Consider the following 23,362-nt stretch of genomic DNA (forward strand, 5'->3'; position numbering starts at 1 on the left):
CAGAATATAAATTAGTGGATGCTTCACCTGGGTAGAAGGAATAGGCCATGATTGAAGAAAGTCATAGGAACATTGGGGGCAAATTGGATAAAAATAGTCTATAGCTTGATTATGATGGTTTAACATTTGTTAAACCTTATCAAACAATTCACTTAAAAATATGTGCATTTTATTGTATTTAAGTGAAGCTCAACAAAGTGTTGTTTGTTTTTGTGGTACTGGAGATTGAACCCAAGGGCATTCTACCCCTGAGTGACACTCCCAGCCCTTTTTATTTTTTATTTCCTTTTAAATTTTTTGTTTTGGGACATGCTCTTGCTAAGTTGTTGAGGGTCTCACTAATACCCTGAGGCTGAGGCCTCCAACTTGAGATTTTGAGTCACTGTAATTACACGTATGTGTCACCATACCCAGCAGTAAAGTTGATTTTTAAAAAATGAAACAGACCCACCCACTTTTGAAATAAAAAGCTCCAAACTTTTAGCTTTTGAACATCCTCATACTGAGGAAAGATAGGAAGAAAATAACACCAACAAGTTCTCAGATGTAGAGCTTAACTAAATCTACATATGCATATCAACTGATGTTTTTCTTATAAATTGGAGCAGCTTCTATAGGACCAGCAGAGAAACAATCCAGCTGCTTCTCTCCGGTTTAATCAAACTGTATAAAATTATTTTTTTTCCATTTTCCATTGTCTATTTCTTATAAAGGTGGTTGGCTGAACACTACAAGCAACCCTGGATGCAAGCAGTTCCCAGGCTAGGCTGCAGGTAGCAAAAACACTTGCTGGCATGGTGGCACATACTATAGTGCCAGCTACTCTGGCAGTTAAGAGGGGAGAATCACTTGAGCCCAGGAGTTCAAGATTAGCCAGGGCAACACAGTGTAACAGGGTCTGTTTCAAGCCTTGAACATAAACTTTGCTGCTCTACTACTGTTGCTTATTTTGTTTTATTTTTATTTTTTGGTTGTAGTTGGATACAGTACCTTTATTTCACTTATTTATTTTTATGTGGTGCTGAGGATGGAACCCAGGGTCTCGCACATGCTAGGCGAGTGTTCTACCGCTGAGCCACAACCCCAGCCCTTGTTACTTTAAAACTGATATTTTTCCCCTCTTCTTTTTTTTTTTTTTCTCTCTCCCACCCTAAGCTTGGGGAAAACAAGCCTGCAAAATGAACTATGTCTTTGACAGGGCACAGCTAGAAAGTAGCCTTTCAATCATTTCTCTAAAAGCCCTGTCAGAATCACAGCCTCGCGGACTGGAGTCCCCTGTGTTTCTTCTTTGCTGGCAAAGCAATAAAACTTTTTCCTTTTTCTCAAAACCTTGTCCTCATTATTGGATTAGCATTGCGGACAAGAATGGGGATTTCCTTAAAGAGAGCTGACCCCTGTCTCAAACACATGCACACACAGAAATAATTCGCAAACCATTAAATAAGCTCTTTGAAGGTGTACAATTTGATTTGTTTTGGTATTTTACAGAGTTAAGCAAACATCATTATTATCCATTTCAAGAGTATTTTAATCCCTCCCTCAAAGAAGCCCCATATCTATCATCAATCACAATGTCCCCTAGCTCTGCAGTCCTTAATACCTAATATACTCCGTGTTTGTATTTATTTGCCTAGTCTGGATAATTCCATACAAATGGAATCGTATATCCTATACTATGGCTCAGCTTATCACCCTAGGAATGCAAAATTGGAGATTCTGTGAGCCACCCTGAGACTTCGGAGTTGGTTACAACTCCTAGAAAGGTTCAGGACCCAGGTAATGTCGGTCTTCACCGTCAGCAGCTCAGCTGAGAAAGCCTGCAAAAGCAACTTTTTCTCCTCTTGGCCCTGTGCCTTATGTTTTCCGGCGCTTGACTACATTTCCCAGAAGTTCTTGCGGCTCCACTCATTTCCATCTGAACAGTTTCCAGGGAGCAACCTGAGGTTGGCCTGTGCATTTGAGGAATCTTGTGGACAGGATGGCTGTCCGGCTTTGTGTGGGCTACCTTGAAGTCTACCTTGAAGACTTCCTAACCACCACGGAGACGCAGGGCCACACTCCGGCGGTGCAAGGGGAGGAGTTAGAGGATGGGCGTCATCTTCCCCACGAGGGGCGCTTGCGGACTACATTTCCCAGAGACCCCCGCGAGGACGGGGCGGCCGCTTCATTTGCCTGCGGGACCGTCGGCCTCCAGGGCAGGGAAAGTGCGCAGCGAGCGGCCTAGGCACCCGGGGCCCCACTAGGCTGCGCAGGAACTTCCCTGGGCGTCTGAAGGGACATTCCTGGTAGGTCTGGGATGTCAGGAACTTGGGACTAGCTCTGGCCAGGGGAGCGGTCGCGAGGTGTGGGCCTCTGGGTGTGGTTGTGACCTTATGTGACTGTGGGGCGCAGTGTGTGTGCGCGGATGTGATTTTATGTTCCTCTGGTGGGTGTGTCGTTGTGACTGACCGTGCGCAGAGCTGTGTGTGCCTGTGTGACTGCACATTCCTGTAGTTTTGTTAACAATGTGATCGTGTCCCCGAGGTTGGACCGATTGTGTGTGACCTTATTCACTTTGTGTGACATGTGGATGTGGGGGTGGGCGTGGAGAATCTGCTTTTGCATCTGTGACTGTTACTCTGAGAGGTTTGTGTGCGTCATTGTATGAATGTTAGAACCACTCCGTGTACTGGATGCCTGTGACTATGTGAGAATGTGTGAAAGTGATTATGTAACTGTGTGTGGCCCTGTGATGCTTGTGCCAGGGTAACAGATACATGGCCATTGTGTTATTTTGACTGTATGATTGTGTGTAGTGCCCAGTAGGAGAACTGGAGGGAATTGTGGCTGCGTGGCTCTAGTGAATGTGACAGTGAGTGACTCTGTAGCGCGGTATGATTTTGTGTGGTGTTGTGTTGGAGGGGTCTGTTAATGTGTGGATGTGATTGTGTATCCTTAGGATAGACTGTGTGTGAGCACATGTACTGGTATTATTTGGGTGATGTGTTCCTGAGAGGGCAGATGGGGTTCACCTATAGTGGATAAGTGACTGCAGCATTGGAAATGTAGGTGTGGAGTGCCTGTGATTCCAACTTTCTATCCTAAAAGATCCTTGTGAGTTCAGGACAAATTCTGATCTTGGACAACTTAGATTTTACTCCTCTTCTCAAACCAGAATGCTTAGGATAGCCCAGATTCCTCTGACCTCCCTCTTTTTTCTTCTTTCCATCGTGGTAGTTGTGGGTTCAGAGTGAGCTCTAATCAGGTCAGTCTAAATCACACACACACAAAATGCCTGGCATCTCATAATTCTTTTTTTCTTACTCATCTCAGCCTTTCCAGAGGTACCCAGAGGAAGAAAGAGAAATAGTTGTTGATCAAGCCAAATATAAGGTGCACTGGGGTTTGAGTTTTGCTTTTCTTCTTTTTTGACTTAACATAGACTCATTAAGTGTCCTGGTTCTCAAATTTTTTCCATCTGAGAAAATGATGGGAAACCATGGGGTGGATGTACAGATTCCATTTTTCTCCCTGACTTTCTTCTACATAATGTTCACATATTAATTTAGAAAATAGGTAAGGTTTTTCCTGGTACTAAGTTGTTTTTAAGCACATATACACACCTGAAGCAAGATTATTTTTAAAAATTTGGAAAATAGGAAGTTACAAAGGGCAAAAGAATGCCTGCCCCCTAAAAATAACCACTGCCAATATTTTGATCTATTTCCTTCTTATAAATTTCCCATGTATGTATAGTACACATCATTCTTAAAAATTGTTGTAGATGGACACAATACCTTTATTTTATTTATCTTTTTATTTATTTTTTATTTTTTTATGTGGTGCTGAGGATCAAACCCAGTGCCTTACATGTGCTAGGTGAGCACTCTGTCACTGAGCCACAACCCCAGCCCCAAGAGTTAGGTTCTTTTTAAAAAGGTATCCATGGGCTGGGGTTGTAGCTCAGTGGTAGAGCACTTGCCTAGCATGTGTGAAGCACTGGGTTCAATTCTCAGCACCACATATAAATAAATAAAGGTCCATCGACAACTAAAAAAATAACAGTTATAAAAAAAAGCTATCCTGACTCAACTTCATTACTCATTAGGAAAATACAAATCAAAACCAAAGTGAGATAACCACTGTACAGCTACCAGGATGACAATTAAAAAAAGGCAATAGAGTTGATGAGCATTTGGAGAAATTGCACTTTAGAAAACAGTTTGGCAGTTATGAAAAAGTTACATAATTACCATACAATTCTACTCCTAGTTATATGTCCAAGAGAATTGAAAACATATTCACATAAAAACTTGTACCTGAAATTGCATGGAAATGAAGGGAGACCCTCATTGCTATACAAAATTACATATAAGAGGTTGTGAGGGGAATGGGAAAATAAACAAGGAGAGAAATGAATTACAGTAGATGGGGTAGAGAGAGAAGATGTGAGGGAAGGGGAGGGGGGATAGTAGGGGATAGGAAAGGTAGCAGAATACAACAATTAGTAATAGGGCATTATGTAAAATTGTGGATGTGTTACCGACGTGATTCTGCAATCTGCATTTGGGGTAAAATTGGGAGTTCATAACCCACTTTAATCTAATGTATGAAATATGATATGTCAAGAGCTTTGTAATGTTGTGAACAACCAATAAAAAATTAAATAAAAAAAACTTGTACCTGAATGTTCATAGCAGCATTTTTCAAAATAGCCAAAAAGTGGAAATTTCCCAAATGCCCATCTACTGAAAAATGGATAAACAAAATGTGACATATTCATAGTGGAATATTATTTGGCCATAAAAAGGAAGGAAGCTCTGATACAGGCTACAACATTGATGCACCTTGAAAGTATGCTAAATGAAATAATCCAGTCATAAAGTTTATATATAATACTATTTATATGAACTGAAAACATGTAGGCAAGTTTGTAGAGACAGAAAGCAGATTAGTGGTTACTTAGGGATAGAGAAAATGGATAAATGGAGACTGGCTGTTAATGAGTGTTTTGTTTATTTTGTTTTAGGAGAGATGAAAATGTACTAAAACTACATTGTGGTGAGTATACTAAAAACACTGACTTGTACACTTCAGGTAGGTGACTTAAAGTAATCTTTACATATGGTATAATCTGAAAGCTCTTAAAATAAAGGTAACATAAAATTAGTGGGTAGGAGTCTAGGTAAAATAATATTGGCTATAACAATAATTGTTGAATCTGTTTAGTAGACTCATGAGGGTTCTTTGGACTTTTTAAAGTACAAAAAATGTTTCCAAACATTCTGTGTATGTTTGGAAACTTGTGTGTTAAAAAGATATTAAAGCCAGGTATGGTGGTGCACCCCTGTAATCCCAGCAACTTGGAGGCTGAGGCAGAAAGATTGCAAGTTTCAGGCCAGCCTCAACAATTTAGTGAGACCCTAAGAAAACTTAGTGAGACCCTATCTCAAAATAAGAAGACACAAGGAAGATCTATAGAATAGAAGAAGGGGGTTCAAGAGAGAGAAAGGAAGGATACAAAAGGGGAAGAAATGTGGAATGAATTTTTAAAAATCATGTTATGCACATATATAAATATACCACAGGGAATTGTACCTTTATATATAAGTAGAAAGAACCAATTAAAATAAAGAAATAAACAGGAGCTGTGGTGCATGCCTATAATCCCAGCAACTCAGGAGGCTCAGACAGGAGGAACACAAGTTCCAAGCCAGCCCTGCAATATATTGAGGAACTAAGAACTTACTGAAACCTGTCTCAAAATAAAAGATAAAAAGGGCTGGGGATATGGCTCAGTGGTTAAGCAGTTCTGGTAGGATGGAAGGAAGGAGGGAGGAAGGAAGGAAGATGAGCCTAGGTAGATTAGTAGAGAAAGGAGAATGATGGGAAAGAGAAGGAAAGGAGGAGGGAGGATGACCCAAACTGAAAAAGAATTCCATGAATGAACAAATTTGTCAAGATGAACCCAGCTGGTCTAAAGCATTAACTATGGGGTTAGTAGCTCAGCAGTAGGGTGCCCCTGGGTTCAATCTCCAACCATAAAAACAAATAAGCTCTAATATCTAATAGGTGAAATAATAAAATCATTCTTATTAAAATCAGGGAGAAGCACTATCAACATTTTACTTAAGATATTTTTCATAAAGCTATTACAAAAATAGTACCACATGGGAAACTAGAAAACAATTGCTTTATTTCCGATAGCAACTTAGCCAGGGCCTAAATTCAACAAAGACCCTTTCTGGGAAAAAAAAAAAAAAATCAAAAGGTCTGCGAATGTGGCTCAGTGGTTAATCAACCCTGGGTTTGTTCCTCAGTACAAAAAAAAAAAAAAAAATCTAGTAATAATGTGAATAAGAAATGAGCATGATCCATATGAAAAATTTTTTTCGTGTTCCTGAAGAACACAGACATTGACTTTAATAAATAGACAGTTATTTTGTGTTCAAGGAAAACAAGACTCAAAATCATAAAGATGTGAGAACTCCTGAAGTTAATCTTTTCATTTTCTCTCTCCTTATTTTGTGCTGGGGATTAAACACAGGACCTCACACATGCTAAGTAGGCACTCTACCACTGAACTATACCCCTAACTCATAAGCTTTTCTTTTTATGCTGTCTCAAGAAAAATACCTCTATAGTTTTTAAAAACTATATGGAAAAGCAACTCAAAAGTTTCCTGGCATTTATTTATTTTGGTGCAGCTAAAACCTGGGGTTTCTAGAATTGAGAAAGAAGTAGTATTTGTTCCATGCTCCCAGAGTAGAGTTGTAGATCAAGGGAAGTAGAAGTGGTTTTATCTGACCATCCTGAGAACTATAAGGTCATTGCAGTATCTAGAATATTTCTTTGTTTCCCTAGTCTTGCCTTCTCAGAACAGTGTCTTTTCTCAGGAGAACAGCCTTGAGGACTGATCATTTCCTGCAATACTGAAAGCCATGGCTGAGGTGAGTCATTGCATTTTCTTTCTTGCTGACATTTACTTACTTTAAAAAAAGGAAAAGAAAGAAAGAAAGAAAACGTGAGCTGGGCACAGTGGCACATACCAGAATCCCAGCTCCTTGGGAGACTGAGGTAGGAGTATTGCAAGTTTGAGGCCAGTGTGGGCAATTTGGCAAGACCCCTCTGCCAAAGAAAAAAAAAAGTGATGTGTGCATTTCCTTTCTTTATCCTGACATTTTTGGATAACTGTTCCTCTTCAGGATCCTGGTCCCCATTCCCTCTCATACTAGCTAGATAATCCTATACCATTCTTCAGTGTCCTTTTTTTTTTTTTCAATCAGCATTACTATTTCTTTTAGTAAATAACTGAGCATCTTTTTTTCTCAGCCTTCTCCCAGGGACTGTGATGGAGAGGAAATGTATCTATTTAGAGAAATAAGAGTAGATTTGTGGGGCTGGGGACGTAGTTGGTGGAGGGCTTGCTTTGCATACACAAGGTTCAACTCCTAGCACTATAAAGGAAAGAAACAAAAATTGGGTAGATTTCTAAAATGAATTTTTCCTTTCTGGACTGTGATTTGATAAAATAGAGCTATGAGTAGCTTAGCTAGGAACAAGCATGATAAAAGCCGAGATTATGTGTATATACTGTCGTTTTCCAATAGGATAAGATGAAAGGTGATGTTGGTAGCTCCAAATGTTAGATTTTTGAAAGATTTCCTAGTTTATGAGGTGTTGGAAATCATGGAGTCAGTGGCTGATATGGATCTCTGAGACTTTGTTAGAGCATTTTGTAATAGTTTTCTGTTACTATAGCAAACTACCTGAGATAATCAACTTGTAAAGCAAAAAAGTTTTATTTTGTCTCAGTTTCAGAGGTTTCATTCCATGATCAAATGACACTGATGCTTTGGAGCCTGTGGTGTGGCAGCCTGTTGTGTCAGGGATCATGTGGTAGAGTAAAACTGTTCACCTCATTGCAGGGAAGAAAAACAGGAGGAAAAGACTGGAGTTCTAAAAGTCCCTTCAAGAACATACTCCCCAATGTCTAGAAGACTTCTCCATGGACCTTTTTTTCATGTTTCCCAGTAGTTCCCAGCTGAGAACTAAGCCTTTAATCACAGGCCTTTGGGAAATATTTAAGACCCATACTGTACCAGTATCCATTAGACAAGTCCAATTTGAAGGTAATAAGAAGTTTGTGACATGATGAATTTCTCTATGAATCATCAATTTTCTTTTATCTTAGAAATAAGGATAGAAATGATAGGTGACTATAATGAGTTTGGCAAATGCCTAAGTTGTTGAGATCATTCTATCAAAGCTCAGAAGGACCTTATAATTCTTGTCCAGTAGTATATGTTGTAAGAAATTCTGCCACAAGAAAATAAAGAATTTATATTAATAGGAAATAATTTTTATGGCAATGAATCACAGGAGTGAAGTATAATTTATGTATTTATCAATTTTTCTTTTTTTTTTTTTTTTTAGTACTGGGGATATAATCCAGGGATGCTTATCCATTGAGCTACATCCCAGCCCTTTTTAGTTTTTTACTTTAAGACAAGGTCTCACTAAGTTGCTGAGGCTGACCTTGAACTTGCAGTCCTCCTGCCTCATCCTCCAGAGCTACTGGGATTACAGGAATGTGCTACCACATCCTGCTGTATTTGTCAAGTTTTACATATTAAAATTTTTTTGAGAATTTTTTAATATTTATTTTTTAGTTTTCGGTGGACACAATATCTTTGTTTGTATGTGGTGCTGAGGATCAAACCCGGGCCACACACATGCCAGGCGAGTGCGCTACCGCTTGAGCCACATCCCCAGCCCCACATATTAAAAATTTAAAAAGTGGGGCTGGGACTGTATCTCAGTGGCAGTGTGCTTGCTTGCATGTATGAGGCACTGAGTTTGATCCTTAGCACCAAGTAAAAATAAACAAATAAAATAAAGACATGCTGTTCATCTACAGCTACAAAAAAAAAAAAAAAAAGCTAATGAGGTTTAAAAAAACAAAAAAATTTAAGAAATGTTTAAAGAGTAGGGCCCTCCTCTTCACTTTGTCCTGCTGTTTAAAGGCAGACTCCCTCATTTCTTTTAGCTGATGCAATGGAATTTATCCCATATTTTAAATTAATGTTCATATATTACTATTTCTTGATCAATCAAGTTTAGACATTTTCTAGTTATTTCTTTGCAATGTATGTGCAGATTTAGATTTGCTATATCAGCACTCTCTGCTTCCTTTCCTCACAAGAGAGTTCTTTCACAAATTTGTTTAAATCAATTTTACATATGTGATTAGGATCTTGCAGATGGTCTGTTGTAACTATTCTCTATCACCTGCCTTTAAAAACTAAACTTTATTACAGAAATTTTTCAGATGTACAAAGTAGAGTAGTCTTAAGAACTATCACATAACCACCAGCTTCAACAGCTATCTGCTCACAGTTCATCTTATTCATTTATTCCACTTCATGTTTCCTCCCTTACCTTTATTCCTCCATGCAGATTGTTTTGAAGCAAAGAGAAATTGATACCTACCTCTGAAAGACAAGGATTGTTTATTATTTATTATTACCATTTTGGCCATTGGTACCTGGTTGTGTTCATATTTTCATAATTCTCTTATTTTTAAAGCATTTATTTGAATTAGAATCCAGATAAGAAGTGTTCATTGCAGTTGATTGGTATGTCTCTTGAGTCTCTAATTTTGTAGATACTTCTTTCTGTGCAGTCTTTTTATTGAAATGTAAGTAAATAAACTTCATTGTCCACTGCCTGAATTTTACTGATCGAATCACTGTGGTCCCATTTAAATGTTTTCTGAAAATTGGTAGTTAAGTGTAAAAAAAAACTTGATCAGAACATTTCACAGATCAAGGGTAATTCTATTAGGAGTCACATTATAAATGATTCTGTTTCTTTTTATAATGTAGCAACCATTGACAATTATTGTTAAACTCATTAGGGGTTGCATACTGGTATTTTAATGTTGGCATTCCTTCTTCTGTAAAGCAAAATTTTTCCTCATCAACTGTTTGGTAACCCGAAGAACAGTTCATGTTACAAAGAGTATTTAAATTTTTGCATTTATTCACCAGTTTTCAAAATAATGCATTGGCTTCTTACAATTCTCCAAAACTTACCAATAGTTTTTTCAGTATTATTATAACCTCATGGATTTGAAGTTTTTAACATGATTAGTCCATTTCAGTAATTATCCTTATAATTTCATGTTCATGTTCATGTTTCAGTTCATGTTACAAAGAGTATTTAAATTTTTGCATTTATTCACCAGTTTTCAAAATAATGCATTGGCTTCTTACAATTCTCCAAAACTTACCAATAGTTTTTTCAGTATTATTATAACCTCATGGATTTGAAGTTTTTAACATGATTAGTCCATTTCAGTAATTATCCTTATAATTTGATACATAAGTTGTACCATTTTGGGCCAAGGGAAAGTCTTCAAAATGACTCCTGAGTGTTTTCGGCATGATCCTAACAGTTTATGGTAGATATCTTGCTTTGTGTTCTAACAAGATTTTCACACTCATCCTGAGCATTTTTTATTTAATCCTGAAAATTAGCTCTTTTCCTGAAAGTGATACTTAGAAAACTGTAATCCAGAACTTGGAGTGTTCTGTGCTCCTAGGTCAGTGATTGTTTCTAGGCCATCACAATGGACAGAGACAGGATTTGTTTGTTCATTTGTTTAATGTAAAGTAAACTTATTATTTTCACATCTATTTTTTTTTTAATTGAGAAATTTATTTGAAAAGGAAAATTCCAGGGAACACACCCTGCTTCATCTTAGGAGCTACATCCAGTTCAATTAACTAGCAATACCTGCAATCCTATGATCATCCCTAATATTTAGAAATCATGATCCCAAAGTGCTAAGTGATCTCAAATCAAGAAACAGTTCAATTTCACCTAGGAAACTGTGTTAAGACAAAAAAATATAATAGTTTGTTTTTTCAACCAGTGTTGAAATAGGGAAAAAAAGGGGGAAATTTTCTGACTAACCAGAAAACTCTTCCCTAAGCATCCTAACTAATAGAAGTTGTGTTATAAAGAGTCTGCTTTTTCTAGACAATCCAGTATAGCATTACATGACTCCTCGCAGAGAAACCAAACCAATCAAAGGAGAAGATCTGCCCCGGTTAACTTAAAACAGCAAGATATTAAATGAGAGAGCTGGGGCTGTAGCTCAGTAGCAGAGCACTTGCCTGGCATGTGTGAGGCACTGGGTTTGATTCTTAGCACCATATACAAATAAAATAAAGGCATTCTATCCATCTACAACAAAAAATTTTTAAAAAGATATTAAATAAGAGTGATATTTTTACTTATAGAAACAATGTAAAATATCTGTGTTAAACACAGTTACATACTGTATTAGAAAAAAAGATTAGTATTCTCCAATTCTTTCTATGTAATTGCCAACCGATCTTTGGGTCAACTAACATACCAAAACAATAAATTAAGGTTGCCTTAGCACAGAAAGATATACATAAGTGGCTGAAATAATGCAGCAGCATGTTTCAGTCCTGCTAGACTTGCATCTATTTTTTTTTTAAAGAGAGAGAGAGAGAATTTTTTTAATATTTATTTTTTTGGTTTTCGGTGGACACAACATCTTTATTTTATTTGTATGTGGTGGTGAGGATCAAACCCAGTGCCCCACGCATGCCAGGCGAGCGTGCTACCGCTTGAGCCACATCCCCAGCTCTATTTTTGAGATCCAAAGATACTGATTCTCAAGCCAGGCATGGTGGCACGTGCCTATAATCCCAGCTACTTGGAGGGGAGGCAGGAAGATTTCAAGTTTTAGGCTAGCCTGGACAATTTAGTGAGACCCTGTCTCAAAATTTTAAAAAAGGATAAAAAGACTGGGAGAGCTCTTATCCAGCATGTGCAAGGACCTGGCTTTAGTCCCCAGCACCACAGAGCCCCACCTCCCACCAAAAAATTCAGATACTATTTCTCAGCAACAACAACATAATTACTCATTTGCTTTAGCACACAATATAAGCACAATAGTCTCTGAAGTTGTTCTTTTTCTTTTTTTTCTTTCTTTCTTTTTTTGGCAGTACTTGGGGTTGAGGTTACAGGCAGTCTGCCACTGAGCCACACACCCAGTACCCCCACCTTGTTTTTTTATTTTGACACAGGATCTCACTAGGTTGCTTACAGTCTCGCTAAATTGCTGAGGCTGACTTTGAACCTGTGTTCTTCCTGCCTCAGCCTCCTGAGGCACTGGGATTATTGACATGTGCCACCATGCTTGACCAGCCCTTTGTATTTATTTTTTTATACCTTTATTTTATTTATTTATTTTTATGTGGTGCTGAGGATCAAATCCAGGGCCTCAAACGTGCTAGGCTAGGGCTCTACCACTGAGCCACAACTCCAGCCCCAAGCCCTTTTTATTTTTTATTTTGAGATAGGGTTTCACTAAGTTGCCAAACCTAGCCTCAAACATGAGATCCTCCTGCCTTAGCCTTCCAAATCACTATGATTACAAGTAAGTGCTACTGCGCCTGGCTGAAGTATTTTTTTTTTTTATCACAAAGCTAGTACATATGTTTATTGTTTCAGGGATCAGTGGTGTTCAATGATGTGTCAATAGACTTCTCTCAGGAGGAGTGGGAGTGCCTGGACCCTGCTCAGAGGGACTTGTACAGAGATGTGATGTTGGAAAACTATAGCAATCTGGTTTCGATGGGTAAGGGCATCTCTACCAATAATTCAGAGTTCTCCTCTGGAATGTCTGCTTCTACTACAGTGAATTTCTCAGCAGCTTTTCAAGTAATCAGCTGAATTTCTGCTTCTTATTCTCAAATAAATGTTTCAGCTGGAATGAAAAGGAAGCGTGGGAAATGGGCAGCTCCAAGGGCTATGGCTGAAGCTTCGTCTCTGTCTTCTTTGGCTGTTCCTGTAGTGGCACCTGTTCCTTGATCAGCAAGGGACTGGATCTCATTTCCCCACAGCATAACCGTGTGCCATATCTTTTCTCATGAGCAGGATTTTACATTCCTAAGCCTCAAGTGATCTCTTTACTGGAACAAGGAAAAGAGCCCTGGATGGTGGGCAGAGAGCTTACAAGAGGCCTGTGTTCAGGTAAGTGAGAAATGATTACAGGTACTAACTCAGCTAGTCAGTGAGGAAAGAGCACCTTCAAGATGTCACCCTGGAAGCTCCCTTCCAGAAGCTAGGCTTATGGAGGAAACTAAGTTATTTCAACATGAGTTTACAAGTGGCATGTTTCAGTCCTTCCCTTACTTCCTACTCTTTCAACATTCTTTTCAAATACTTAATTTCAAGCACCCAAGTACTAGTCTTCACTCTAGCTGCCTGTCAGTGCCTTCTTTTACCAGTTTGTCTTGGATTTTTCCTCCTCTTATCATCTTTTATTTCTTAATTTGTGTAAGGGAACTCTTTCAGTGCTGCAGTTTACTAATTATGTCCTAAGAATGTAAAGTTAGCTGCCTGTTATCCCAGCAGCTCTGAGAGCTGAGGCAGGAAGAGTGAAAGTTCAAAGCCAGCCTCAGCAACTTAGCGAGACCCTAAGCAACTCAGCAAGACTCGTCTCTAAATAAAAATATAAAAGTGGGCTGGGGATGTGGTTCAGTGGTTAAGCACCCCTAGGTTCAATCCTCGGTACCAAAAAAAAAAAAAAATGCAAAATCTATATCAATTTTTAAATGTGGAAAGAGGAAAACAAAAAATGCAGTCTAGCTGGGTCAGGTGGCCCAGGCCTGCAATCTCAGAGACTCAAGCTGACTCACGAGTTCAAAGCTAACCTTGACAACTTAGCAAGATTCTGTCTCAAAATAAATAAAAAGGACTAGGGGTGTAACCTGGTGTTACAGCAACCCTGGATTCAATCTCCAGTACCAACACTTACACAAAAAAGTGATGCTAAAATGTATCCATAAATAACTTCCAAAAAGAATAAAACAGTAAGAGAGAAACCAATTAGGGAGCTTAGCAGAAAGTCATGGACTAAATACATGGGAGGGGATTTAATCCTTACTTAGTTGGAGGGGCTGGGGTTGTGGCTCAGCGGTAGAGTGCTTGCCTTGCATGTGTAAGACTCTGGTTCGATCCTCAGGACCACATAAAAATAAACAAAATAAAGATATTGTGTCCATGTATAACTAAAAAAAATATACATTAAAAAAATAGTAGTTGGAGCCTTGGAAGTGATTGCAGGCATTATACATAATACATTATACATTATACATATACATTATACATTATACATAGAGATATTATCAGGGCCAAAACCAAATCTGTGTCTATACTAGAAAGAGAGAGTGGCAGAGAAAAAGAAATTTAGGATGAAGTAGGAGAACTGGAAGGGCACTACTATATACCAAGCATTGGTCCAATTATTACGATTTAGTATTGATAAAAACACTCAAAGCTCTATAGTTTGGGAATCATATTCTAGAATCTATTTTCTAGTAGGAAAGAAAATGGCTTAGGCCATTTTGTGTTGCTATAACAGAATACCTCAGATAGGGTGATTTATAAAGAATAGAAATTTATTTTCTCACAGTTCTGGAGGCTGAGAACCCAAGATCAAGGTACTAACATCTCTAGTGAGGGCTTACCTTGTATGTCCTCACATAGGAAAAGGGCAATATGGAACCAATTCCCTTCTTCAAGTGCCTTTATCAGGGCACTTTATCCATTTGTGAGGGAAGAGCTCTACCTCTTAATATTGTGACATTGGCAGCACCTGAATTTTGGAGCAGAGACATTCAAATCGTAGCAGAGTATAAACATATGTCATTTATAAAAAATATGTATTATTTATAAATATATAATTATATAAAATATTATGTAATTTATAATTACAGTTATTTAATTGAACATTATAAGTAGGCATATTGTATTATTTGTAATTTATAATTACCATTATTATATAATTTATAATTATATATTATAAAATATATGCTTATATATCTTCTTATCTAGTAAGAGAAGTTAGGGTACTTTGTTCAAGGATTAAATATGTAGCCATAGATTTAATCCATACTGAAATAGTAGTTAATATTAGAGTCTAATATTAGTAGTTAAAATATTAGAGTTAATATTAGTAGTTAAAATAGGGTCTTAGAAGTTTTTGCTCTTTTGGCAGGCGCAGTGGCACACACCTGTAATCCCAGTGACTAGGGAGGCTGAGGCAGGAGGATTATGAGTTCAAAGCCAGCCTCAGCAACTCAGTAAGACCCTGTCTCAAAATAAAATATAAAAGGAGCTGGGAATGTGGGTCAGTGAATAAAGCACCCGTGGGTTCAATCCCTGGTACTAAAAGAACAAAAAAAAAGTTTTTGCTCCTTTACTGTATACTTATATAAATGTTTATACATTATATATTAATACTTTATATTTATATATTTTATATATATATAATCAGATGGTGATAAATGCCATGAAGGGAGGTTGGAGAAGGCTTCTATGATGAAGTAATATTTAATAGAGGTCTAAAAGAGGTGTGGGAACAAGCAAATATCTGGTAGAAGAGATTTAGGGAAAAGAAGAATAAAGTGACTGAGAATAAAGCTTTTTGGCTTCTACCACTGTGGCTGTTGCCAGTGATTAAAAAGGGAATTATATAAGTGGATATGGGAAAGTACCAAGGTATATGTGCACCTCTCTGCTGGTTGCAGAGGTAGAGGATGGGGGGTATTTGCAGGTGAGTTAGTTAGTGTCTTATGGGTCTTGATAGGGTTGAATTTTATTCTGAAATGTGCATCCATTGTATGATTTGAGCAGAGTGACATGATTGTGGTGGGTTTTTTTTTGTCTTGGAGATTGAACACAAAGGTACTTTATTACTGAGCTACGTCCCAGACCTTTTTTATTATTTATTTTGAGATAGGATCTTGCTGAGTTGTTGAGGATAGCCTTGAACTTTCAGTTGTCTTGTCTTAGCCTCCAGAGTAGTTGGGACTACAGGTGTGTGCCATTGCACCCAGCTTGATTGTATTTATAAAGGATTATTCTTGCTCAGAAACTCCTAATTTTGGATTCTTTTGATAGAATTTGGAAATCTATGAACTTGGATAAGAAAAAACATGAATATCTATATTTAGTAACCTCTACAGCATTTTTCCTGTTGTGATGTATGCAACTAACTGTAGTTCCTATGACATTTTTATTAGTCTTTCCTGTGACTTCAAAATGAATGCAAATCACAGATTTTTTTGTATCATCGTAATAATTATTGTAAACATGTTGAATTATTTATGCTTATCTATATTTTAGAATTAGTGTAATACTAGGCTTACTGCTATGTCTTGTTATTGTATATGTTCATAAGGAAGAAAACTTTAGACAAAGGGAAGAACCTCTGTGAAGGCTCCAATGGGAGGGAAAATCTCTTTTCTAAAGATCCAAATTTTCTGCTGCTGACTTGAGATACATTTTGTTTGGATGTTTTTGAGCCATTTAATTTGCCTAATATCCTCATTTTTAGTAAAAAAGTCTCTTATAATAATAGCTATCAGATACTGTGTACTTACCTCCAAGACATTTATAATCATTTTTCTCTTATTCTCCAAGTAATCATAAATTAAGGATTATTTCCCTTTTTCAGATGAAGAAATGAGGATTTTCAGAGGTTTAATAATTGCCTGGGAACACTTAGTGTTTTTGTTAGCTTTTGTGTCACTATGACCAAAATACCCTGGCGAGAACAATTTAGATGGAGGAGTTTATTTTGGCCCACAGTTTCAGAAGTTCAGTCCATGGTCAGCCATCTCCGTAGCTCTAGGCCCCAAGTGAGGCATAAAAGCATGGCAAAGAAAAATAGCTTAGGACATGGCAGCCAGCAAGCCTGGAGATAGAGCTGTGATCACCAGGAACAAAATAAACAGCAGATTACAACTACAGTGACCTACTTCCTCCAGCCACACCCTACTGCCTACAGTTACCATCTAATTAATCCATATCAATAGATTATTCAGTGATGAGGTTATGTATCTCATAATCCAATCATTTCACCTCAACATTCTTGCATTGTCTTACACTGAATTTTGGGGGGACACCTCATATCTAAACCATATTTTCAGTAAGTAACTATTAGAATTAGCACTAAACTTTCATTAGTCTGTTCCTGACATCTTTCTATGGTAGCGTTATACTGTCTTTAAAAAAAAATTTTTTTTTCATGTACTACTTGGGACAGAACCCAGGGGCTATCTAAAACGGAGCTACCATCCCCAGCACTTTTTAAAAATTTGAAACAGGACCTTGCTAAATTGCGTAGGCTGTCCTCAAACTTGTGATCCTCCCTTCTCAGCCTCCTGGGTTGCTGGGATTAAAAGTATGTGTCACTGTGCCCAGCTATACTGTGTCTTAATTCCTTTCTGTCTCCCTTAAACTCAGTCCCTGGGATGGTACATGAGCAGTCTCAGACCTCTCTTATCCTAAGATCACCATCACAAAATCCAGGGCAAATAGTATTTTCATTGAATCCTCAGCACACAAACTATTCTGAGTTTCTCTATCTGCTAATTAAATTAGTTCAATACCTTAGACTCTGTCTCTGGCTCATCCTCCATATGGATAACCCTTCATTACTGCTTTCAAATTTATCTACTACATTCTATATTACAGAGTTTATTCTATTTCTACCCCAACTGAGTGTGCTGCAATTCAATTTTGACAATATTAGTGCAAACCCATAGTCCTCCATAATACTGCTCTTACTTTAGTAGCCAGACTCAAGTGTTGGGATTTCTCAGATGGCATGCAATTTGACCAACTGGCTCTAAATTCAGAGGTTTCCAAGGCCACCTTAGCTTCAATAATTTGATAGAAGGATTTATAGAACTCAATATTAAGTTCTATATTTAAGATTAGAGTTTTAGTATAAAGAAAACATACTAGGGCAAAATCTTGAAGGCTACTGGATAGAAGTTCCATACCCTCTTCTCATGGAATCAAGTGTATCACACTGCCAGCACATCAGTGCATTCACCAGCTGGAATTTCCACTGAAATATCGTGTCCAGAGTTCTTTTTTTACTAGGCATGCTTGATTAAACAATTGGTAGCTCAGTCTTTACTCTTTCTCCCCTTTATAGAGATCAGGCAGTCGAAAAGCTGCAGCTCTAATCACATTCTTGATCTTTCTGGTGATCAGTCCCTAGAAGCTAAGAACTACCCTGTTTCACCTCATTGGCATAACAAAACAGTGCTATCGTTCATGAAGTTCCAAGGAATTTTAAAGCTCTGTGTCAAAAAATAGGGAAAAGGCTAAATTTTCTTTTTTTGCTTTTTAATTTTTTTAGTTGCAGATAGACTCATTCCTTTATTTTCTTTATTTTTATGTGATGCTGAGGATTGAACCCAGTGCCTCACATGTGCTAGGCAAGTGCTCTGCAACTGAACCACAACCCCATCCCCAAAACTTCCTTTTTATTATGCCATGGAATACCAAAGAATCTTCTGCATGTGTATTTCGTTCTCTTAGAAGACCTTCAATGGAGGCCAAAAAAGTATCCATGTTTTGTTAGATAGTATGACAATGTACTCTTTCTCACACAGTTATATAGATGTGTACATGTGTATATGACTAGTCATGTTTTAGTATATAGCTCAAGCATTGTATTTTTACTAACCTTTCCAGATGATATTGACCCACATCTGTTTTTGAGAATCATTGTGGTAACTTATTTCCATACTCTCCTCACTCTGCTTCCTGAATTATATCTTATTAATTTCTGTTCATTCTTGCTTATTTTTTTAGATTAAACAGTAACTGAGAATTTTATGTCATTTACCCACTAGATAGTATTTTTAAAAATATTTTTAGTTGTCAACCTGGGATCATAGCTCAGTGGTAGAGTGCTTGCCTACCATGTGTGAGGCATGTGTGAGCCATGTGTGGGTTTGATCCTCAGCACCATATTAAAAACTTTAAAAAAGGTATTATGTTCATTTACAACTAAAAAAATATTTTAAAAAAATAAAATATTTTTAGTTGTAGATGGACACAATACCTTTATTTAATTTATTTATATGTTGTACTGAGGTTTGAACCCAGTGCTTCACATGTGCTGGGCAAGCACTCTACTACTGAGCTACATACATCCTCAGCCCAAGACAATTTTTACTTTAATTTTTTCCATTTGTATCATAAAATTTAACTTTTCACAAATAAGAGGGGAAAAGAATATTTAGCCCTTTTTTTTTTTTTCTTTCAGACCTGGAATCAATGTGTGAAAGCAAGTTATTATCTCTAAAGAAAGAAGTTTATGAAATAGAGTCATGCCAGAGGGAGATAATGGGACTTACAAAGCCTGGCCTTGAATACTCCAGCTTTAGAAATGTTTTAGAATATAGAAGTCATTTTGCCAGACAAAATGGGCATTTAAGTCAAGAAGTATTCTCTAATGAATATGTACCCACATTTATTCAACAGTCTTTCATTACTCTACATCAAATAATGAATAATGAAGAAAAACCCTATGAATGTAAAAAATGTGGAAAGACCTTTAGTCAGAACTCACAATTTATTCAACATCAGAGAATTCATATTGGTGAAAAATCTTATGAATGTAAGGAGTGTGGGAAATTCTTTAGTTGTGGCTCACATGTTACTCGGCATCTGAAAATTCATACTGGTGAAAAACCCTTTGAATGTAAAGACTGTGGAAAGGCTTTCAGTTGTAGCTCATACCTTTCTCAACATCAGAGAATTCATACTGGTAAGAAACCCTATGAATGTAAGGAGTGTGGGAAAGCCTTTAGTTACTGCTCAAATCTTATTGATCACCAGCGAATTCACACTGGTGAAAAACCCTACAAATGTAAAGTATGTGGGAAAGCCTTTACTAAGAGCTCTCAGCTGTTTCAACATGTTCGGATTCATACAGGCGAGAAACCCTATGAATGTAAGCAATGTGGCAAAGCCTTTACTCAGAGCTCAAAACTTGTTCAGCATCAGAGAATCCACACTGGTGAGAAACCCTATGAGTGTAAGGAATGTAGCAAAGCCTTTAGCAGTGGCTCAGCACTTACTAACCATCAGAGAATCCACACTGGTGAGAAACCCTACAATTGCAAGGAATGTGGGAAGGCTTTTACTCAGAGCTCACAACTTCGCCAACATCAGAGAATTCATGCTGGTGAGAAGCCCTTTGAGTGTCTTGAATGTGGGAAGGCTTTTACTCAGAACTCACAACTTTTCCAGCATCAGAGAATCCATACAGATGAAAAACCATATGAATGTAGTGAATGTGGAAAGGCTTTCAATAAATGCTCAAATCTTACTCGCCATTTGAGAATTCACAGTGGTGAGAAGCCCTATAATTGTAAGGAATGTGGGAAGGCCTTTAGTAGTGGCTCAGATCTCATTCGTCATCAGGGAATTCATACTAACTAATAATAAAAATTATGACTCTTATCATCTTAATGTTTTAGACAAAAATTCATATTTGATAGTTACCCTGTATCTATGTTTTATTTGTATACAAGTTTTCAATCCAAATGCATTTCACTCTAGGATATGAATTTAGAGTCTAAATTGACATCCCCTCCATATTGTAGCAATCAATGCCACTTGTTCAGTAATTCTTTCTTTCCCCCATTGTTTGGTGCTATATTATATTCTTGTATGTATTTGCTTGTATTTTAGAGTTCTTCCCTTTTCTGATATTTGTTATTTTAAAAAAAATTTTGTAGTTTTGTATGGAGAGAATGCCTTTGTTTATTTTTATATGGTGCTGAGGATCAAACCCAGTGAGTAACTCACACATGCTAGGCAAGCTCTCTGCCACTGAGCTACAGCCCCAGCCTTGTTTTTGCATTAGTATCACACTGTTTAAATTGTGTGACCTTTCATAATTTGAAATTCCTTGTGGAATTATAAATTTGGGGCGGGGGTCAGTGCTAGGGATTAAACTCAGGGGCTCTCAACCACTGAGCACATCCCCGACTCTGTATTTTATTTAGAGAAAGGGTCTCAATGAGTTGCTTATCGCCTTGTTTTTGCCAAGGCTGGTTTTGAACTCACAATCCTCCTGCCTCAGCCTCCCGAGCTGCTGGGATTACAAATGTGCGCCACTGTACCCAGCTATAACTTTGTTTTTCAAGTCAGTATTAATTTTTTTGTTTCATTTCACAAGTTTATATTTTTATTGTAAAACAATTCAAAAACATAAAAAGGCAGAAGCTAAACAAGCCAAAATGAATTATAGTTATGCTATAGATGACTGCTCTCAATTTGGTAGAGCAAATTCTGCTAGACATCATATTTTAAGGAAGTGAAGTCATGGCATGTATGCCATGACGTCACTTGCTTTTATTATGCCAAAAACATAATAGCCATTTTAGTAAATGTAGGTTTTTATTATTTTTAATGACATATAACTTTTTTAAATGACTATTATTCAAGTTAGGATTGTCTCTAAATTTTTATAGTGTGTAAGCTTTTATCTTTAGATGCCTGGTTTTTCTTTTAAAACATTTATTTTAATTGCTGAAATTAGTCATGTTTTCTCTTTAAAAACTGTTTTGTTCCTTTTCATTAATCCAAATCCTAATGCCATATTGGAAAAGTAATCACTATTTACAAAAGTGTTTATTCTTCCAGTTACTTAACACATTTTTTCTTATACATGTTAGTTGTATTTTATTTCTTATGTATAAATATATACAATTGTGTATGTATTGGTTTGGCCATGAGGACTCAGTGAATTGGTACAAGGTACTTAGATCTATTCCTACCAACTAGTATATGTTTAATAAATGTTTTTCTCTATTATCATTGATCTACTCGTTCTCATAATTATCTTCATTATGATTTGTGGGAAGGACTTTAACCATATTGTTTAACTTTGTCAAAGAATTCATAAAGGAAGAAGAAAAATAATTATAGTGACGATGGGAAAGAAACACCTTTCCCCTACTACTCCTTGGTCAGTATGGAATTTCAAAGGGAAAAAAGATTTATGAGGGTAGTCTTTATTCAGACTTCATCTTTCATGCTGTAGGAAGAATGCCTTGGTTATAGCGGGGCAGTTTAAAATCACAACTGTCACAATAGCAAGAAGAGTTGATATTTTTCTTAATTGGTTCCAAAAAAAGTAGAAAGCATACAGATCACATTCTTTGCACAGAATAGGGAAAATAGTAAAAGTAGATGACCATCAAATATCTGAGTGTTAGTTCAGTATCTCCTCTTAATTAACATGGGTTAAGGAAATATATCACTTTGTATATGTTATTCAGATGCAAATGAAACTGACAACACTGTTGAAAAACCTGTGGCAATAAAAGCTGTATCGAAGATTTTTAACTTAATGTACATGTGTATATCAAAGTGCTATAAAGTTTATTAACAAATAAAATTACAATGGAATCCAAGAACCTAAAATAGGCAAAAGTGTATTTTGAGAGGAGGAAGTGATAATTAATTATAAAAAGAAGAAATAAAAATTATCAAAAGCAAAAATTTTAATTATTTTGTGGAAAAGAGAAAGGGAGACAAATTTTACTGATTCCAGTGATGAAATAAAGATGACAAATAGATGGTATTGAGAATGAAAAACTGAAATGATGATATGTTTAAACTGAAAAGGACCCTTTTCTTGTTGAGTGATGAAAATGTGGAATTACTGTTCTAGATGTCACAAATTTGTGAATATGCTGGAAACCACTATACACTTTAAAAGGGTGAATATTATGATGTATGTTTTGTATCCAGTTAAATAAAAAACTTAAAATTCAGTGTATTTGTAAAATACTGGAAAATCTGAACAAAGTGTGATTTTAATAAATTGACTTGACATCAGAATTGACTGGAGAAGAGGTGGACTTTGAATAGACTTTCCTCTAAAAGGAACACTTTTTAAATTAGAGCAAATAATTTAAAAAAAATTTTTAAAGACAGAGAGAGAGAATTTTTTTTTAATATTTATTTTTGTAGTTTTTTTTGGTGGACACAACATCTTTGTTTGTATGTGGTGCTGAGGATCGAACCCGGGCCGCAAGCATGCCAGGCGAGCGCGCTACCACTTGAGCTACATCCCCAGCCTGGGAGAGAGAATTTTTAATATTTATTTTTTTAGTTTTCGGTGGACACAACATCTTTATTTTATTTTTATGTGGTGCTGAGGATGAAACCCAGCACCCTGCGCATGCCAAGCAAGTGCGTTACTGCTTGAGCCACATCCCCAGCCCCCCCCCAATTTTTAAAAGTCAAATAGCTATGCTAAAAATGGCACAAGACGATATGTTTTTACAGGTGAGATCTATGAAATATTTTAGGAACTCTTCCATGACAGGCTGAAATATTAAATTATTTATTATTATTCATTTGTCATAATTCTGATGTTAAAACTTTTTAGAGGGCTGGGTATAGCTCAGTGGGAGGGTGCTTTTCTAGCAAGTGCTGTGAGGACCTG

The 23,362-nt window shown here is 36.9% G+C and overlaps 1 protein-coding gene across 3 annotated transcripts; it reads left to right on the forward strand.

Annotated features, from left to right (window-relative positions):
* Positions 1 to 1,944: 1,944 nt before the first annotated feature.
* Positions 1,945 to 22,685, forward strand: Znf383 (zinc finger protein 383). Of its 3 annotated transcripts, none has more exons than XM_078033166.1 (6): positions 1,945 to 2,285; positions 5,009 to 5,040; positions 6,876 to 6,929; positions 9,439 to 12,661; positions 12,961 to 13,056; positions 19,160 to 22,685. In XM_078033166.1, exons 4-6 carry the CDS (start codon positions 12,628 to 12,630, stop codon positions 20,338 to 20,340), a joined length of 1,311 nt encoding a protein of 436 aa, XP_077889292.1. In that variant the 5' UTR covers positions 1,945 to 2,285; positions 5,009 to 5,040; positions 6,876 to 6,929; positions 9,439 to 12,627; the 3' UTR covers positions 20,341 to 22,685. The 3 variants fall into 3 exon arrangements, with proteins under 3 accessions (XP_077889292.1, XP_013220742.1, XP_021576036.1); XM_013365288.4 differs by having other exon boundaries at positions 12,535 to 12,661; XM_021720361.3 differs by lacking the exon at positions 9,439 to 12,661.
* The last annotated feature ends 677 nt before the right edge of the window (positions 22,686 to 23,362 follow it).

The sequence above is a fragment of the Ictidomys tridecemlineatus genome, chromosome 15 (assembly GCF_052094955.1).
Source record: "Ictidomys tridecemlineatus isolate mIctTri1 chromosome 15, mIctTri1.hap1, whole genome shotgun sequence".
Classification (NCBI taxonomy): domain Eukaryota; kingdom Metazoa; phylum Chordata; class Mammalia; order Rodentia; family Sciuridae; genus Ictidomys; species Ictidomys tridecemlineatus.